At 27.6% G+C, this 20,549-nt stretch overlaps 1 protein-coding gene across 1 annotated transcript; it reads left to right on the forward strand.

The window, feature by feature from the left end:
* Positions 1-9,674: 9,674 nt before the first annotated feature.
* Septin4 (septin 4) lies at positions 9,675-14,523 on the forward strand. Its single transcript, XM_015510966.2, has 10 exons — positions 9,675-9,928; positions 10,359-10,500; positions 10,793-10,960; positions 11,030-11,119; positions 11,178-11,343; positions 11,428-11,578; positions 12,153-12,318; positions 12,496-12,652; positions 12,774-12,855; positions 13,993-14,523. Exons 2-10 carry the CDS (start codon positions 10,494-10,496, stop codon positions 14,134-14,136), a joined length of 1,131 nt encoding a protein of 376 aa, XP_015366452.1. The 5' UTR covers positions 9,675-9,928; positions 10,359-10,493; the 3' UTR covers positions 14,137-14,523.
* The last annotated feature ends 6,026 nt before the right edge of the window (positions 14,524-20,549 follow it).

A 20,549-nucleotide genomic window follows, 5' to 3' on the forward strand; every position in this document is an offset into this window, starting at 1 on the left:
TCTAATGAAGATTGAAATTCATCTAATAGAGAATCATCTAATGCTTATGTTGCCGAAAACAGAGAAGTTGTTTAAATTATATTTGAAACTATAATTTATCTTGCTCGCCAAAATATATCATTTCGAAGGCATGATAAGATTTTAACTTCTTTAAATAAGGGAAATTTTCTAGAGATATTAAAACTATTGTCAAAATGCCATGTATTGCTCTCATGTCACCTTAGAAAAATTGAAGATTCAAAAAACTGCAATCGTCTGACATTTTTATCGAACGTAAGTTAAAATACAATGATTTGTATACTTGGTGAACTGATTCGTGCAAACATTTTAAAAAGTGTTAAAAGTGCTCAAGTTTTTTCTATTATGATAGATACAACCACCGATGTATCCAACTTGGAGCAATATTCATTAATATTGCGTTTTGTTAATGATCAAGGGATGGTAGAAGAGAGGTTAGTTGCTTTGAAAATAGCAACTGACTCAACTGGTAAAGGAATGTTTAACTTATTTTGTGATATTTGTGGAAACATAATATGGTTTAGACTAGAAAAATCAATTATGTGCTCAATCATACGATGGTGCTGCTGGTATGCAAATACAATACTCAGGGCTTAGAACGTTAGTTCAAGAGCACAATCCTTGATCAGTATATATATGGTGCTTTGCTCATACTTTGAATTTAACAATTGTTGACACGTGTGATTCTTGTATAGAAACTCAAAACTTTTTTGGTTATATTCAATCGTTAAAAGAGTTTTTGGCAGCACGTAAAAGAACAGTATTATTAATGGAATACCAAAAAACATTATACCCACATGAGCGTGCTCGTCGAATGAAAAACTTTTCTACCACTCGATGAACATCACATCATAGGGTTATAGAAGTGGTTTTTGAAAAGTACAAAGCCATTTTGAATATATTAGAAGACCTCTCAAATATAATCAACAGGCTCATTAGCAACCACTTTATTCAAAAATATTACATCTTTCTCATTTGTGTCGATAATGTTTTTAATGAAAACAATTTTTGAAATTACAACACCGTTATCTAAATACCTCCAATCTCCAGCGATTGATTTTATGCAAGCCTTAGTCATGGTTGATTCTGTAAGACATCAACTAACCAAGTTAAGAACAACTGAAGGAGCACATGAAGTATTACAAAATTCTAAACAGTTTGCAATCGGTAATGAAGATGATGAAACACAACTTCCTGAAATTAGAACGAAAAAGAATGTTTGATGAAATCTCTGAAGATGAACTAATTTCAAATCCAGTAGATAATTTCAAATCTAAAGTATATTTTCTAGTCATTGGTAAAATAATAATGTCAATTACAACACGATTTGAAAATTCAAAAGATATTCTTAAAGACTTAACATTTTTAACACGTCATGATAAATTAATGAGTGCTAATCAAGGAAAACCATGTCCTGACGATATGTTTAATTCTTTGAAAATATGGATTCATCAGATTGACCAAAATGCACTTCGCATTGAATATACTGTATATCTAAAAGATTTTAATAATTTCAATCTCAAATTAACCCGGAAAAAGTTCACTATTATCTTTTGCACAATTTTTATTATATATTTATTATAAGGTTAAAATGATATTCGTTGTGGTAACTGCTTTACTTGAGAACAGCTGAAATGATTTGGCTTATTATTTTTTTTAGTCAACGGAATGTCAGTGTATAGTTATAACTAGTGTACCTATTATTGTTTTACATTTATTAGTCTATTATACTAATGTTTTTTGTTTTTGTAATCATATTCTTCTGTACGCTATTTTAATTTTTTTTTTTTTTTAATACCTAACCCGTTGATAAATAAATAAATAGGTATACCTACGCTAGTATTATATATACATATAAAAAACGTTAAGACATTATATAAAAAAATAAGTAAATAAATGTAAATTAATATATGATACATATTCATTTCTACATTAGTACTTACTAACTTACCTACTACATTTTTAAATGGTACAAAGCTTTAAATTTTTAATCGTTAACAATACCTAGTTATTAAGTTTTGATACATGTGGGTCCTAGATACATAAAACTAAATTGTAATCTTTTATATATTTATAATTCTGTAAATGAATGGGTATCGCTCTGCTGTACATTGGGGGTGGGGTGGACCTCTGACTAAAGTAGGTTAAATTTGAATGCAATGATAGGTATCATTGTATACGAAAAACCATTCTGAATGGAGACGGTTTATCTGTCTAGGATATATTATAGATTATTAAACATTTTCAAATCTTAGATATAAAAGGAAAATTTTTTATGAATTTCTAGGATAAAATAATTTACGAATTTTCGTGATTTTTACGTATGTTGTCAAAATTAAAATTTGAATGCATGTAAAAAAAAATTGTGGCTATATATTTCTTTTATTTTTCAACTGCTATTGTAAAAATATATTATGAGCCTTGTATTAAATTCTCAAATCTTAGAATTAAAAAGAAAAACTTTTATGAATTTCTATCTAAGATAATTTGAAAATTGCCGTAATTTTTATGTATTTAGTCAAAATTTGAATTTTAAATGCTTATAAAAAAATTTGGGACTATATATTTCTTTGATTTTTCAACTGCTATTGTAAAAATATGTTAGGAGCCTTGTATTAAATTTTGAAATCTTAGATCTAAAAAGAAAAACTTTTATGAATTTATATCTAAGATAATTTGAAAATTGCCGTAATTTTTACGTATTAAGCCAATATTTGAACTTCAAATGCTAATAAAAAAAAATTGTGCATATGTATTTTTATAATTTTTTAATTACTATAAGAATAAATTATGAGGAACTTTGTATTAAATTTTTAAGTATTTTTATAGGGAAAAAAAATTGTATCGACTCTTCAAAGAAAATTTTCAGAAAAATTGAAAATTTAAGTTGTCTATAAATATCTCAAAAAAAGTCAAAATCTTTTGAAAATTAAATCATGTAAAGAAAATGCCAATCTAAATAACTTGTGAAAATTTCAAGTATCTACGGCTTATACTTTTTGAATAATTACAAATATTTAAAATCGTTTGAGGATAAATCGTTATCGTTACGCTATTTCGTAAAAATTTAAAATTCAAACGCACTTAAAATTTTTCCTATAATGGTGTTTCGAGTTTTCTCTACAGCTACTTGAAGGAAAACTAATAGAAAACTTAGTGTTGTATTTTTAATCCTTAGTTATAAACACAAAAAATTTTATGATTTTTCAACTTCAAAATTACTTGCAAATTTTCGCTTTTTCGACAGATTTCGTAAAAATTCGAACTATAAACGCTTATAAAAAAAAATTGTGACCTACGATTTTTAATTTTTTTTTAGCTACAATAAGAAAAACTCATAAAGAACCTTGTATTAAATTTTCAAGTTTTTTTGGTCGTCCAACATTTTTTTACCGACACTTCTAAAAAAAATTCTCATAAAAATTAAAAATTTCAGTGGTCTATAAATAACTCAAAAAAAGTCAAAAATTTGTGAAAATTAAACTGTATATAGATAACACTAACATAAACATTTGGTGAAAATTTCAAGTATTTACAGTGATTAGTTTTTGAATTACAACCATATAAAAAAAATCGATTTGGTCGAAAACTGGTTTTGCGTAAAATTCCCGTTTTCTGTCATTTTTTTTGTTTTTCTCGATTTTTTTGAAAACTATTGGAAAATGTTTACTTTTGACCTATATAATGCACCAAGGATATTCGCTTTTACATCAGAAGCCACCCCCAAAGTTTGAAATTGAAGCATTATTTCGACTAGTTATGCTGTACACAGACACAAAAAAAAACACACACACACATCATTGTAAAATCAATATATTCATCACTTCGTTCAGAATCTAAAATACGAGTAGTATTGCAATTCGTGGTAGGTACATTAAAAGAAATTCTTTGCAATAAATTCGGACCCACAATGTAACCGTTTAAATGTTTAGACCTAAAAAAAAAATACATTTATAAAATTGCGTTTAGATGTCAATGAATTGAACTCGACATCAGATATTGGATGACCGACCAAATAAACTTTGAGTGCTACTGTATAAAACAAAACTTACAGTTTTTCCAATTTTATCTATTGGATCTATAGTTGTCTAGTTCTCCAACTCCCAAAAAACAATGTTGTTAACCGTTGAAAGCTATTAAATTCTTAGCAGTTAGCAATTACTATCAATAAAACCTAAATTATCTACCCTATTATGCACAAATAGCATTTATTTGCACATTCAATGCAGTGAAACCCTATAATAATAAATTATCCATGTCATCCCTAAAACGTTATCATTATTATAATTATGAAATATTACAATCAGTGGATTACAATTACATTTAAAAGAAATATGTTTGCATTTTGTCAACATATATTATATTTATCATATAAACTATTATGAATACCCCATTCAATTATTCGATTGAGATCGTTTAGTATAGTAAAGGTACATTTAGTCCTCGGCGATTCTTTAAAACCATAAATAATTTTTGGTCATATGCAAATAACAAGTATTTACAGTGACGAAGGAAAATTTATCATAATATATAGGTATGTCATTTATAAAAATTTAAAACCACATAGACAATAATGATAAATTACTTCATTGTGGGACTCCAGAAGTGACCAGAATAGGAACGGAATCATTTTTATCCATCTCAAACAATTTGTGGTATTTTATATTTCTAGTTCTATTGCATGAATATGAATAATATGATACAATCCATTCTAATAATTTGTAATTTAATCAAAAATTATTTAACTTCCATAATAATGATAAATAATCCAAACAATAGATGCAGAATTTCCTTTAAAATGTATAATTAATTGTAGGCACATGTTATTTTATGGCACCAGAAAACAAAACACATCAATGCTCACAATAGGGACTGTGGAGAGTGGGAGGTGTCGGGATAAGTATTTGTTTAACAAGCCATCAATAAGGTTCTAAAATGTTATAGCAATATAGTGGTTACCAGTCAATAATTGATAGGTTAATGTATTTGACATTGATGTCGTATGCATATTTTTTTATCCATTGCCCTCTTTTATTTTTGTTGGAATATAGATAAAATAATAGGTCAGCTCCCGTTTCACCGCCGTTTCATTTCGCCGCGGTACCATTTCGCCGAATTTATTTTTTAAGTAACTCTTTTAAGTACCTAAACTTAAGATTAAAAATTACATACTAATTATTATAATTAATGTAATATATATTTATGTAAAAATAGTAATAATTAGGTATTTAGGTATCTTATATAGTCATAAATAAAAAAATCAATTTTTTCATAATAAAAAAAATAATAAAAGTAATCATAAAATAATATAAAAAAAAAAGTTTTGTTAAACTAGTCATAATAATATAGTTAAATTATTCGTTATGTTTAATTAAATGACTAATATTGTCCAAATAGTCAATCCATTTCATCTGCGGAGGATTGTGAACTGTAAATGCGCAAATACGTACTGGTGATAATCATACGACACTGTGTTGATTTTGCAGTTATCGCTGCGACGACACACTATTCATTATATTTTATTTATACATATAATTATTGGGGATTGATCAATCGATAACTTCAGAATTGATATAGTATTTCACTAAGATCATTTCAAACGATAAATATTTCTCCGTGTCTATATTTATCACTTTTCAAATCACAAATTCATAACCATGTTTTAAGACAAAAATAATTTTATGCGGCGAAATGAGTTGGCGGCAAAATTATGGGATTAATTTGGCGGCGAAATGAAACGGCGGTGAAATAGGATACGACTAGTACACTACTGAATTTATGTCTGTTTCGAAATGACAAGCGAGATCTCGAAGTAATATATTATACTACTTAACAAAGTTTGCACCGTTTGCAGTCCTAAAGAATTACTGTTTGTACCAACAGATGACGCTCTAGCTTTATAATATAAATATATCATACATTATTGTACGTTAGATGTATAAACATACATATTATAAATATTTTACTAGTTACTAGTTAGTAGGTAGTTACTACAACTATCTACCGAGACCGTTAAAATACATTAAATTTTAATTTAGAAAAACTATGATAAATTATTTGAAAAATGAAATTCATCAGGATTATATCCATTTATAAAATATTTTGCGATTTAATATTTTAAATTTTGGATTTAGGCATAAACATTCCACAATACATCAGATCCACCGTCTTGTAGATTAGATCTCCTTTTCTCTTGAAGAAAAGCTCACATGCACATGAGTGTTACTGGACGTTGAGCAGGCATTTGATCGTGTTTGGCACAAAGGGCTCCTCCACAAAATTAAAACATTTTTCCTCCATACTTGTATTAACTTATTAAATCATATCTTAGCGATCGCCACTTCTCTATCACAGGAAACAGTTCTTTCAAATATTTCTAAAATAGAAGCTGGTGGACGCTCCAAATGGTTAACGCTCAATGATCGTAGCCGCCAACTAAGACACCTACTGACTTCCAAACATATTCATCTGAATAACAAGCTCCTTATTATTTACAAAGTGTTACTTAAACCAATATGAATCTATGGTATACAGGTATGGGGATCAGCAAAACCTACTAAATCAATAGAATACAAACCTATCAATCCAAAACTCTAAGACAAATCACTAAAGCACCATACTACGTTTCCAATCACATACTTCATCACTACCTCTCCATACCCCTTATTGTTGCAGACGTGGCTAAAACACACTACAAAAGATTCCATAACCGTCTTTTAAATCATAGAAACCCACTCATGCACGACATCTCTTTCTTGACTATCCCTGGAAAATCCTCCCAAACGGCTAAAGCGCAAATGGTGTAGAAACCTACTGAATAATTAAATTTTAATGCTCGTGTTTTTTTTGTTAATGTAGTACCTCCACTGAGAGACTTCTACGCTCTGTTATATTTATCTTGTTATTTTATTTTTATTTGTTTTTTTCTACTACCTACTTTCTAATACTTCCTCAATTGCTCTTATTGTTCTTTTTGTAACAGATTGAATAAAACATTTAATAAACAAAAAAAAATAAAACATTTTAAATAAACTTACTGCAGGTATAACAACTTTTAAGATACCCGCTGCATTGTCTCCGTCTTACCTACTACTTTATAAAATTGTTTTTATATTTTAATTTTAAAGCTGGTTATGATTTTATGAACATTTTAAAATGAAAAAAAAACACTATTTTCAAATGCTCATAATTTGTTTTACAATTCAAATATTTAAAAACCCCATATCGTTATAGTATTATTTCAAATAATACCCGCTTATAAATCGGTCAATATCTCATTTGGTGAAAAAGGGCACACTTTTAGCGGATACGCCTATAATAATATAAGCCTTATCGTCAATATATTATAAACCTATACTTTGTTTGTGGTCCACGAACAATATAAATTATTTAAAATAAATATTTTTAATTTTATGCTCTTCAGATCTTTGTATAGTTTATGGTAGGTATTTGAAAACGCACTCGATTTAATACGTGTAATAATATATGAGTAATAAAGTGAATATTATTATTAGCTATTAATGTTTATTTTAAATAGCTATAGTTATCGTAATTAAAATTAGATTTTTTAAATATTTATAGGATTACGCATGGAAATCATTATTGTTATAAATTTATGTTGTTACTATATTTTGGAATGTAACTGATTCAATAGCATTGAATAAATAACCATAAAGATAATAATGAAAATTAATAAATAAATGTACAACATTTTAAATCATCATTTTCATTTCACGGTGTATTTTATTATAATAATATGTTGTTCATGGATCATTGATTGTACCTACATTGTAAATTGATTATCAAACATTGTTAATTTAGAACATAAATTATTTTTTTATTTCTAAGTCCTAGTTATATAAATGTATGCCCATACAGTGAAACTTCCGTACAACGAACTACAATTTAATGAAATATTATAGAAAACTCTAATCAATTTTGAACCAAATATTAGTGATACTCAGGGCCTGATTAAGGAGTTGGTCGCCAGTAGGCTAGGGTTAAAATTATTTTGTGGCGCCCCAAATTTAACGTTGGCCGATTTTGCGCCCTAGGCTGTAGCCTATTTAGCCTATTGGTTAATTAGGCCCTGGTGATACTGTTCATCGAATTTTTCTATAGTAGCATTTTTAGTAGATCGATGCCCGTGAACCACGATACTATGAAAGATTCGATCTAGATAATAGATTTAAATTATTAAATCCTTCGAAATTTTTAATTAACGAGCAAAAATACAAATAATAAGTATAACAAAGAGTTGTTTAATAAATTACGAAAAAAAATCAATCACCTACAGTCATCTCAATCAGCATAATAAATCAAAATATTAAAATACTGTGATAAACTTGCAAGAACACTAACGCTAAACCTACATAATTAATTCACTTTTAAATAATTAATAACTATGTCTAAATATCGTTCGTCTGGATTTAAGAAAAAATATGAAATGAACAATTTATACTGAAACTATTGATTGACGCGGAAACCAAATATTATATTTTTATGAATAAAGTAACAATCGACGATCTCTGTTTAGTATTGATTTTAATTTTAGGATAACCAATATCAGCATCAAATAAGATAAACATTTTACACTATTTTCATTATTTTAACACAATAAACAAATGTGTAAATCATGTTTATTCAAAATTAATAATAATAATAAAATTACTGTAATATTATGTATAATAGATAAGTTTATGTTGTTAGTTAGTATTATAATATCATAATATTTTTATTACATTTCACAAATCGTATCAAATAATGTCTCGTTAATTCAATTTTTACTAAAACAATTAAATTTTTCATGAAGGAACTAGAAGGTTTAGTGTAATATTGGTAATTGGTATAGTGTGTATAGTGGTTTCTATATTATTAGAAATATAGGTTTCAATTGTGTATATTTAATAGTATAATCGTTGTTTTTTTCCTGGAAAGAGCCGTTCAAATTAGACCCTTGTTTTCGCTTAGTATGTAAGTTAGTGAAGCTTATGAGAACGTATAACATAACAACTACTGCTGTAAGCTTAGAATATACTTTTATGTCGTTTTGTTTCAGCGCGACATTCTTAAAATATTAAATTAATTGTTATAACAATTAATAGTACCTACTCTAGTATTATATTATAATATTTTACTCTGTTATTATTGTTGTTACTATTATTATTAATTGTTTTTATATTGTCGGCAACCATGGGCATTGGATCAAGGTCATTTATCTAACCCACTTGTAATGACGTCATCCCTGTAGTACGAGGTTGGAAGTCGCGAACTCACTCACTTACATACTACACACACACATATACTACCCTTATCCTCGTGATCGGAAGCAATAAAAAAAACCGTTGTCCGTATAACACAACAGTACAACGTGCGTAGAAAATATATGGAACATTGGCGTTACCTACTATATACACATAATAATAGTTATATATTATAAGTACGCATTATTATTATAGCGGAGCACCCTCGATCACCACCACCCCATTTTCATTCAATATACGATCGTTTACTTGTGTGTGTGTGTGTTTTTAGTGTAAGCGCGTGAGTGCGCCTGTGCATAATATGAATAATACCGTACTATTCTATCCCCACCCGTGTTTTCGGTGCGTGAGTGCGTGAGCTCTCGGGACGGTCGCGCCAGATTATCGATTTGCGAGTTCAGTGACAACGCGGACGCATACGCATCGAGACCCTTACGTTGGTGGCCGCACTTCTATAGTTCAAAAACTACGATAGTGTAACGACATCAATAATAATAATATTAATATCGTTGTTTGTAGCATTCGGATTATTATACCGCCATCGGAGTGGAGTTTTCTCAAGTACGACTACCGCTGTTTTAATCTAGAAAACGGACGTTTCGCGAAATCACAGAGCAACAAACCCATCGATACCCATTATAATACAAGTTCGTACCTATACTTTATCTTATGTCGCGATAAACCCGCAGTATTGTGTAAATTCTATAATATAGATGTAGGTGCAATAATATTGTACTGTGTATCATTTCACGATCAACTTGCGACGATTTTTATTAGTTGTATACAAACGATTTCCGTGTCTTGTATATTATATTATTTTCATGTCCACAGTTATTCAAGACACAATCGACGTTTGACATATTTTTTTCTACTTAAGGTTGATGTGTCTTTAACAATAAACACGTCATGTGGAGTTTTCAACAAAGTTATTTTCGATTTGAAAAAAAAAATTTAAATATATTCAAATTACCTACCTAAAATTTGAAAATTCCTCTATAAATATTTTGAAAATTAAATAACATAAGCACATTAAAGTTGATTCTGAACTGCTGAACTATGAGTGTTTTTTTTTTTTAGAATGTTCGCTAATAAAAGGCAAGACAACATTCAATTACTACATGCAATAAATATTTAGTCAAACGTTTGATTAGCTTTCTAAACGAAGTTTTGACCTGTCTTCTATGATGTAAGATAATCCTAAACACTGGAATTATGTCAGGTTAGTTTTACTATTTACAGTACCTATTATTCTATATTAGTTAAGTTCCTATACAGTGCATTACGATTAATATAATTTATCTTATTTGTAACAACTTGAACCTTGATTACATCAACTTAATCATCGTACAGCTGTTAAAAATCTATAACACTTCGTTATATATATGTAATATGTCATAAGACATAATTTGTAATATGTATATAACATGTATATCCATTCCATATATGTGTATATTATATCGTATTATAAAAATAATATTTTTAATTATTGATATTAATTTTTATTATAATAGAGTACATAGGGTTTGGTAGTTTACCAGACATAGTACATCGAAAAACCGTCAAAAAGGGATTTGAATTCACTCTGATGGTAGTCGGTGAATCTGGTTTGGGAAAATCAACACTTATAAACACATTATTCCTGAGTGATTTATATAAGGAACGAAATGAATCTAGTTATGGTATGCCAATAATCAATATTGAAAATATCTTGCACCTAGATAATCTAACTCATATTTTAACAATTCCAGAACCTCCTCAGACCGCACAAATTGAAAAGAAAACGTTATGCATTGAGGAACAAGGAGTCAAGTTGAGACTAACCGTTGTAGACACGCCTGGTAAATGTTTTGTTTCGAATTTTGAGAGAGAGAAATAACAGCTGTATTTTTATTTCAGGTTTTGGTTCATCTTTGAGCAGTGATGATTGCATTCGGTCATGCTGCGATTACGTGGACGAACAGTTTCGAGCATATTTTGCCGAAGAAAGTAGTATTATCAGAAAGAACATAGTTGATAATCGTGTACACTGTTGTCTTTATTTCATACCCGGCCATTGTCACAGGTATGTAAATTGTGAAGGTTTTTTTTAATATTTAATATATGATATATGATATTATACCGTTCTTAAACGAAATATATCTTTAAGCTTGAGGCCAATAGATGTAGAATTCATGCTCAATATCCATGAAAAAGTCAATGTTATACCAATCATAAGCAAAGCAGATATGTTGACTGAAAAAGAAAAAATACAAATCAAGCAACGAATAAATGATTCTATTAAGTCCCATGAAATAAAGGTAATTAATTATTAATTTAATTAAAAACGATTTTATGTCGAGAATATTAATTAGTATAGTTGATATAGGTATATGAATTACGTAGGGAGGTATACTAATACATTTAAATGTTTTATTTCATAAATTTTAACATTTTTATTTTAATATACGTGTGACTAATATTTGTCAACTTCAGTATAAAAAAATAAAATAAAAATATTTACTAAATTCACTTTCAACAAAGTTTAAAAATAATAACGTATTTCAGTAAAAATGTATGTTCTGAATGTATATATCACGATTTAAATCCAATAATGTACCATATTTAGATCTAGTATAATATGAATTAATATTGTTAATACTGTTCAGCAAAGATTATATATTATTATAATTAATATTAAATAATTGTTCACCGTTCACCTATGACAAACGTTGGGCATCAATTATTGAAGTCGATAGTTGCTGATTACTACTAAAACGAACAAATAAATTATTATTATTCAATATCAATTTTAAATATGTGTCACTGTATTTTGTATTATGTTCTTGAAAATAGCCAAGTTGATATCGAGTATCGATCGCATATGTGTTTCAGATATACCAACTACCAGATTGCGATAGTGACGAAGATGAAGACTTCAAACAGCAGGACAAAGAGTTGAAAGCATGCTTACCGTTTGCTGTAGTTGGAAGTAACACGATTTTGGAAGTTAACGGGAAAAAAATGCGAGGAAGGCAATATGACTGGGGTGTGGTAGAAGGTAGAAACATTTTGAATACTTAATAAACTCTTTATTTACTTACCTAGGAATATGTATATTGTTTTTTTAGAATAGTAAACACAGATAAAGTAAATGCATTTATTTAATGGCACATATGTGTGTACGTATAAATGTTCATTAAACATAACGTGTGTCATTATATTGTTATATTTTCAGTGGATAACCCAGCCCATAGTGATTTTACCAAACTTCGGAATATGCTAATATCCACACATATGCCCGATTTAAAAGAAGTCACCGAGGATGTTCATTACGAAAATTTCCGCACACAATTGATTTCAAAAATATCGCAGCAAGCATTTAAAGATAGAGGGTAAATATTATTAAAAACACAACATATGTATATATATATATGTTATAGGTATACCTATAGGCTATAATATTAATGGTAATAATAGGTATTAATGAATAACGTATTGTCGGTTTTTATGTAGAAAATTAAAAAGAGATTCAATACCAAAACTGCTACCAGCACTTGATGAAACGGATATTTTGTTGCTTCAAAAAGAAGAAGAAGTAAGTTGAATTCATATTAAAATTTTTAACCGAAATATTATGAACAAATTTTAATTTATATAAAATAGGTACGTTTAGTACTAGGTATCTACTATATTTAGTACAAAATGTCTAAACATCAACAACAACCAAATTATACTAATATTGTACATATAGGTACCTAGTTATTAAAAGTCATTCCTAACGGGAATAATAATCATAAATCATAATTATTGGTGTAATACAGTGGCGTAATTAGGAATTTGTCTTAGGGGAGGGATAAACATTTTTTTCCACACAAAATACTTAGATTTTCAAGTACCTACAATATCTGAGAAAACTATTTCATAAAAAATTCTTAAACTAATATATATGTACACAAAATGTATTAATAAATGTGCTTTAAAATTCTACACAATTTAGTACCTATACAATATTATAATAATTTCTGCAAAATGTAAATTTTGAATATATTAGTATTAAAATTTACTTCTAAATTAAATAATAATTTACAGATTTCCTGATATTAATTATATTTAATATATTTCGTCGTGATGTCAGCACGATAAAACATATAATTCCATAAGCTGAAAATTAATATATAAATATACACATTATATAGGCTCTGGGGGGATATATCCCCCTCATCCCCCCTTAATTACGCCCCTGGTGTAATACCTACCTATAATATAAATATGTGTATTACACATAATGTTATTATGTTATAATGTACCTAATATGCCAGTATGACACTGCAGATTGGATCATGGCAGGCCTGATTTATTATCTATATAATATTATATACAGAGGGCATGTGTTTTTCAGTTTTTTGTGATTTATATATTAGGTAGATATGTAGGGATAGGTATTTATCCTATATGATCCATCGTCCCCATTCAGTGAAAAAAATGTTGAATAATATTATGTATTTCACCAATGACATTATTGACACGTAATTTTATTTATTTTATAATAATCTGCGCTAGTTTAAACGCATATTAATTTATTACAGCCAATGGCCATAGTCGCCAAGGATTTATTTAATAGTTAAAAAAAAGTGCTTTGTAATTATTTAAAATATTGTCAATACAATTATACTGATGACACATTAATATGACTTGGCTCGTTATTAAACATATTTTGTTATTCGAAATTTAGATCCGCCGCATGCAAGACATCCTCGTCCAGATGCAAGATAAACTCAAGACCAATAACGAAAAAAGCAATCATAACCTATACTTAGCAGCTCAAAAATCACTGGAAAATGAAAACAAAAAAATTGAAAACGTGATTAACGTTTAACCTAAAATAATATGAGATATTATTTAAAATTGTACTGCAATGTCTTATTATTACAAAGGCACGTTGTCTTAATTCGGTGTTGAACTTGGAAAAGTATTTCTACTAAAATTTAAAAATTTTTTATAATATCATATAATTTTATTTGGTTTATTGACTTAATTATTCGTTGTTATTTTATACATAGCCGTGTAAAGGAATTTACTTTATTATTATAGTAATATAACATTTCATTATTTTCGTTTAAAACTTACCACTGTATATTATAGTAGGCGTGGTAAGAAATTAACATAGGGACTAAAACAGTAGGTACTTCTTGGTTTAACTCTTAAGATTGTTTAGAAATATAAATATATTATCATCACAAAATAAACTCGTGATCGATTACAATTGGATTATTGTTGATTTCAATGTTTACACGATGTAAACATCTGTCGAATAAACAAAAGAAAATATAGTAAATCACGAACCCGAATCAAATCCTTAGAGTTCTACAATGTGTAGTATTTTATAAACATGTAATTTTTTTAAATTATAACAAAATTGAATATACATATTTTATCATATTAACAAATCGAATCAAACAATATTGATTTTAATTTAACTCTATGAAGTATAAATAAATGTGTTAGATATTGTTCATGAAAAAAAAAAGTATTTTTTATACGAAAACCCATGACGTCGACTCACATAATATTATTAATAATAATAAATAATAATTTATTATTATATATTTCGATCTATAGTTGTACACTTGTACATCACTTGTATGTATATTGTATAATAATATTCATTATAATGTGTACTATATTATATATACCTATTTCCTACAATTTGACGTAATTTCGTAGTTCAGGCGGAACATGACTCAACTAATATGTTATAGGCTTATAGCTGTAAACATAATATTAATATCATATTGTGTCGTGAAAAAAAAAATGCATATATTTTCTCCAGACAAACTATATAGGTACACGTACATGTTTATATATTTGGGATACATTACTGTCTACCAATACATGTATACATTATATTGTTTATATTATTAGTATATGTCAATATATTATACATATAGGTAGAGTGATGGTAGAGATGATATGCCATGAACATATTTCAATAGACAAAATGCATGATAGACGAGATGAAACATACAAACACAGATATATTTGTAAATTTATATTATTATGTATTGTATATAGATGTATCTTATGTGGTATATAGGTATATTATAATATCTATAAATGTGGCGTCCTTTAAGCTGTCACAACACCGCATGGTCTACATGTTATTAGGTATTATAAAATATTGATGTGTCACGTAATATGAACAACTAATTTCAATAATTAATACTAGTGATGATACATTTTAATAATTGACAATAATTCATTATCGTGGAATGGAAAATAAACAGTGCATACTTACACATAATAATCATGCGTATGTAATCGCGTGTGTCAAATTATATTGTGTATGACATATTAATATAATATTAATGGCTGATATAGTTTAATATCGGGTATACAGTTGCATACACCGTTGCATATTATGACAATTGAGTGGTAAATGTTTGAAAATGAAAAATCTATTTTATTCTCTGTAGATATATTATATCGTACGCCATGGTCGATGATGACTATTTAAAATTGATTGTAGTAATTATATGAATGCATGCCAAATCCAAATGACATTCAACAGCGAAAATTTGGAATTATGTGGGGAAAATGGGTCAAGCCAAGCTAATATATAATATTATATTATTATAGGTACATCTCAACCTGCAATCGTATAAAATCGCATTAAACGCAGATGTACGCTGAGAAGTGCAGTGATCGATTTTTTTTCTTGTTTATAGTTTAAAGGGTATTCTGCGTTTCTACTCATTCCCTAATCCCTGTACCTAGTGTACCTATTATATTATATTTGCAGCTGCGTTGTAAAAGTTATTTTTTGCGCTATATTATTATACACGTTATATGTAACAAATGTAAATTATAAAGTTTTACTCGTACATCTGCATTTAGAAAAAATTTAATATTAAAGTCATTGGGGAAAAAAATATAAAAATGAACGTATCTCAAATAGTAATTGATATTATGTCACGGTAATACGATCAGTCCTGTAAGCATGGGTCAATTAAATAGATCGTTCAGAAACCCTAAATTTATAATGATGTTCATGTGAGTGAAACGTTAAAATGCCAACAGATAAAACTCAAACATCAAAATAAATGCATACAATTAATCATTAATTTTTAATCATATTATTAATTGATAATTGTTCCATTTTATGTTACAATGCCTATATAATCATAATGTATAATTATCAAGGCTGGGCATTAACGAGTTAAAAAGTTAAAGTTAAGTTAAAAAGTTAATTTTATCTTAACTTTTTAACTTAACTAGTTACTTTTGGATATTCATTAACTTAACTATTAACTTATTAAATTTATTTTTTAATTAACGTGAAATTAACGAGTTGATTTTCATTTTATGGAATAAGTTAAGTTAATTTTAAAAAATTTTATATTTTTCTAATCACTCTGTACTCTAAAGGAACACCTGTATAGTGGTATACATCAGAAAATAATTAATAATAAAAGGTTTTATATTATTAAATTAATTATATCAAGTTACAATAAATATAATATAGACATAATATTGTCCCTTTATGACTATAATATATGGCATTATGGCTATACCTATATCATGCGGGTATATTAGTGTTATCGACGACCGAAGTCGTCATTTCGGGAAAAATAAATCCAACAAGTCTAAAAATAAACTTTACAAAAACCAATTATCGATATTTTGATTTTGTGTGATGTACTGATGTGGGCCTGACATTTTATCAGTATTCAGTTGTGAACTTGTGGTTGTACACGAACGTCAAATAATTTTTTAGTATAAAGATTAATGCTACCTATTTAAGTTTAAATTTATAGTTTAATTATATGAAATGTGTATGTTAAAATAATAAAATATTATCCAACTATTTCAACTTATTTATTATCTTTCTATTTAAATTATAATATGTTATATTTTAGTATTTTAGTATTTTAGTAAGTATATAGCCATATAGGTAATACCTAGTATCTATTTAATACAATATTTAGTGATTATTTATTAAACACAGTAATACTCTATTTCAAACACACACTCACAAATAGTATCTGTTTACAAGGCTTGATTAAATAATATTAATTCATTATTTTTAGGTATTTATTACTTGTTATATATAGGTAATTACTGTTCTTTTTTTAGAAATGAAAACTTCAATGAAATACAATAATATACTGTATAAAGCATAAACATTTGTTATATAGTCATAAAAATTAGTTTTGGGTTTCAGGGTTTGTAAAAAAAGAAAGTATGTGTAAAAAAAAAATTAACTTTTTTTTAACTTAATAAAAAGTTAAAAAAAAATGTGTATTAACTTTTAACTTAACTGAGTTAACCTATAATTAAATTAACTTTTAACTTTTAACTTTTTGTAATTGGTGCATATTAACTTAACTTAACTGAGTTAAAAAAAATCATTAACTTGCCCAGCCTTGATAATTATATGTAATTTGTGACAACACGAGCAATTTTTTTCAAACACGTGAAAAAAAAATTATTCAATTTTGCAGTAAAATATCAGCTTTGTAAAAAGGCAAAGGATCCGATGGTTAGGACACGCGATGCGGAGAAGCGAGGATGATATAAGTAGGACAATCCTAAATTGGAAACCAATGGGAAAGAGACCACGAAGAAGAAAAAGGTGGCTGGATGTTGTGAAAGAAGACCTTGAAAGATTGGGAGTACAAGAATGGAGAACAGTAGTTCAGGAACGTGAAAAATGGAGAGATATTGTGATGGCAGCCAAAACTCTTAGAGACTATACTAAGTGCTAGAGGAGAAGAAGAAGAAGAAGTAAATATCAATTTTATATTCAATGTTATAATTCAATACAAATTATAATAACAAAAAATTATAAGGTAAGATACTTCTATACATCACTATTTGGCTTAGGTATGGCTATTATATTGCATTTTTTGTCAATACTATTAAGTCTTAACTAAAAAAAAAACGTTTTTGAAAAACTAACTGAATTAAATCCTTACCTATATTAAAAGCGAATGTGAAATGATAAAATGTAACAATCTGTTATCTCTACCTATAAAAGCGTTTAAAAATATATGGACATGATAGAGTAAGCAGTAACTATAGTGAGCAACACACTGCACACGCCAGCTAGTTGGCGTTCAATAAATGGTAAACAATAAGACGAATAGACGATTCGTCATCAACAACCTGCAAGTGATAGAAATCGTAGCACATATTATGAGTTCATTGCTTATACTCGAATTGTCCTCTCGTAAACTTTGAAATTAAACATGTACAGACCACCCATTCTACCGTTTTCATTTTTATCTCTGTTGTAATAAACATCGCTTTCGTCTTATAGACATCATATAATATGGCATGATGACGTTCAAAGCCGTTATTTTAGAATTGCCTTTATTGAAATATTTAAAACGCACGGTTTAAATGATTATACGGCACTAGCTAGATTGGTGCTATATTGCGTTCTAAAAACAATTTTTTAACTACAAGCTTTGTATGATTATTAAGCATAGAAATTATCATACAGTATTATATTTAACAACAATTATTTAAATTGATTTTTTTTTCTGCTTTATAATAAAATAATAAAATAAAATTTATTATCGTCGATTTTCTGATCCTAAAGTTATATGTGAAGTGTATTGGTTCTTTTAAGAAAATATTGTAAGAGATATCTATATTTACATAATTTATTACTTATTAGTTATTTCTTATTATTACCATGTTAACAAGTTGTTACGTTGTTAATAACAACCACTATATTATGATCTATATAATATATTGTTATAGTATTGATAGTACATTATAGTACTTATCACAATAATGTTATTTATTAAAATATATAGAGATCATTCCATTATTATTTACATGTTTAAACATTACATATTATTTGATGAGTTTAAGCTAAAACAAGATTTTAAAGTTTTAGAAGTACCTACGTAATAACAACAGGAAAACAGAGATAAATTAATTTTTATTTATAATAATCATTAAGAGTACGTAACAGTGGTATTTGTTGTCTCCGTTTTACCAGTGATATACCTAGCAAATTTACGCTCAGCAGAATACTATTGTAGCTCCTTTAGTTTAAAAATTACAGTGAATCGGCCTATTATGAAAGTGTATGATAAGTACATTATATGTGTTTGTACGTTAGTTTTTTACGATAATTCAATTTTTAAGTGAGTTATAAGCATATATATAATATACAGTACATTAAAAATGCTCATAACTCACTTAAAAATTGAATTATCATAAAAAACCAACGTACAAACACAGATAATGTACTTATCATACACTTTCATAATAGGTCGATTCACTGTAATTTTTAAACTAAAGGAGCTACCTACAAGTATTCTGCTGAACGTAAATTTGCTATATTACGCACTAGTAAGACGGAGACAACAAAATACCACTGTTACGTACTCTTAACCCGAAGACAATTCCTATGCATTATATTTTAATAAGAATATATGCATATATATATATTTGTTTTTTTTTTATGTTAATGTGTGACAATATTATTCCGAGTTACGAAAATTACTTTGAATTAAGTATACAGTCTATTATTTTATTTCAAAATAATATTAATAACTAATTATTATGATGAACGAATTCTTTAATACAGACTTCGCTATTTATACATAATATTATATAGCATGTTTTCATGAAATACTCATAGATTACATTGAGTTTGCGTGTGTAATTGTGTATTTGTGTATTATAAGAATATAGGCAGCGGTATAAAGTCTATGATTAAAAGTACACATCATTGATATTATAATATCATACACAATACTCACGGCAATTATTCGTTTCCGCCAAAATTTAAAATGCCTGTTTCCGCGTTCCGCCAACACGTAACTATCACTATACTATTTACTACAAGTTCCAAAACAAATCATAGGTACTATAAGCTATAAGAGCAGAAACTGGTACTTACCTTTTGTTTTTTTAGTTCCAGTTTTGGTTCTGGTATTCAATGACTTGATAAAAATAGTCTGGACAGTCTGATTCTAATCCCGATTGGAACCGCCAGTAAATGGTCCAAATTATTATTTTTAAGTTTATTTAATTTAGTTCCTGTATATCTAATTAAATGTAGATTTAATAGTTGAAATAAAAATAATAAAATAATACATAAAATGGTTAAATATCCGTTTAAGTTTTAAGATTTTTCGAGAAATAAGAGAAATAAATCTATTCAAAAATAACGTTAGTTTATTAAAAGCATCTTTTTATCCGAAAAAGGATCACATAGTAAAAATAAAATAAATATTAATTGAAACCCCCCGATATTTTTTTTATTGT

Source organism: Diuraphis noxia, unplaced genomic scaffold (genome assembly GCF_037042655.1).
Source record: "Diuraphis noxia isolate RWA-SAM2 unplaced genomic scaffold, SU_Dnox_SAM2 contig0005, whole genome shotgun sequence".
NCBI lineage: Eukaryota > Metazoa > Arthropoda > Insecta > Hemiptera > Aphididae > Diuraphis > Diuraphis noxia.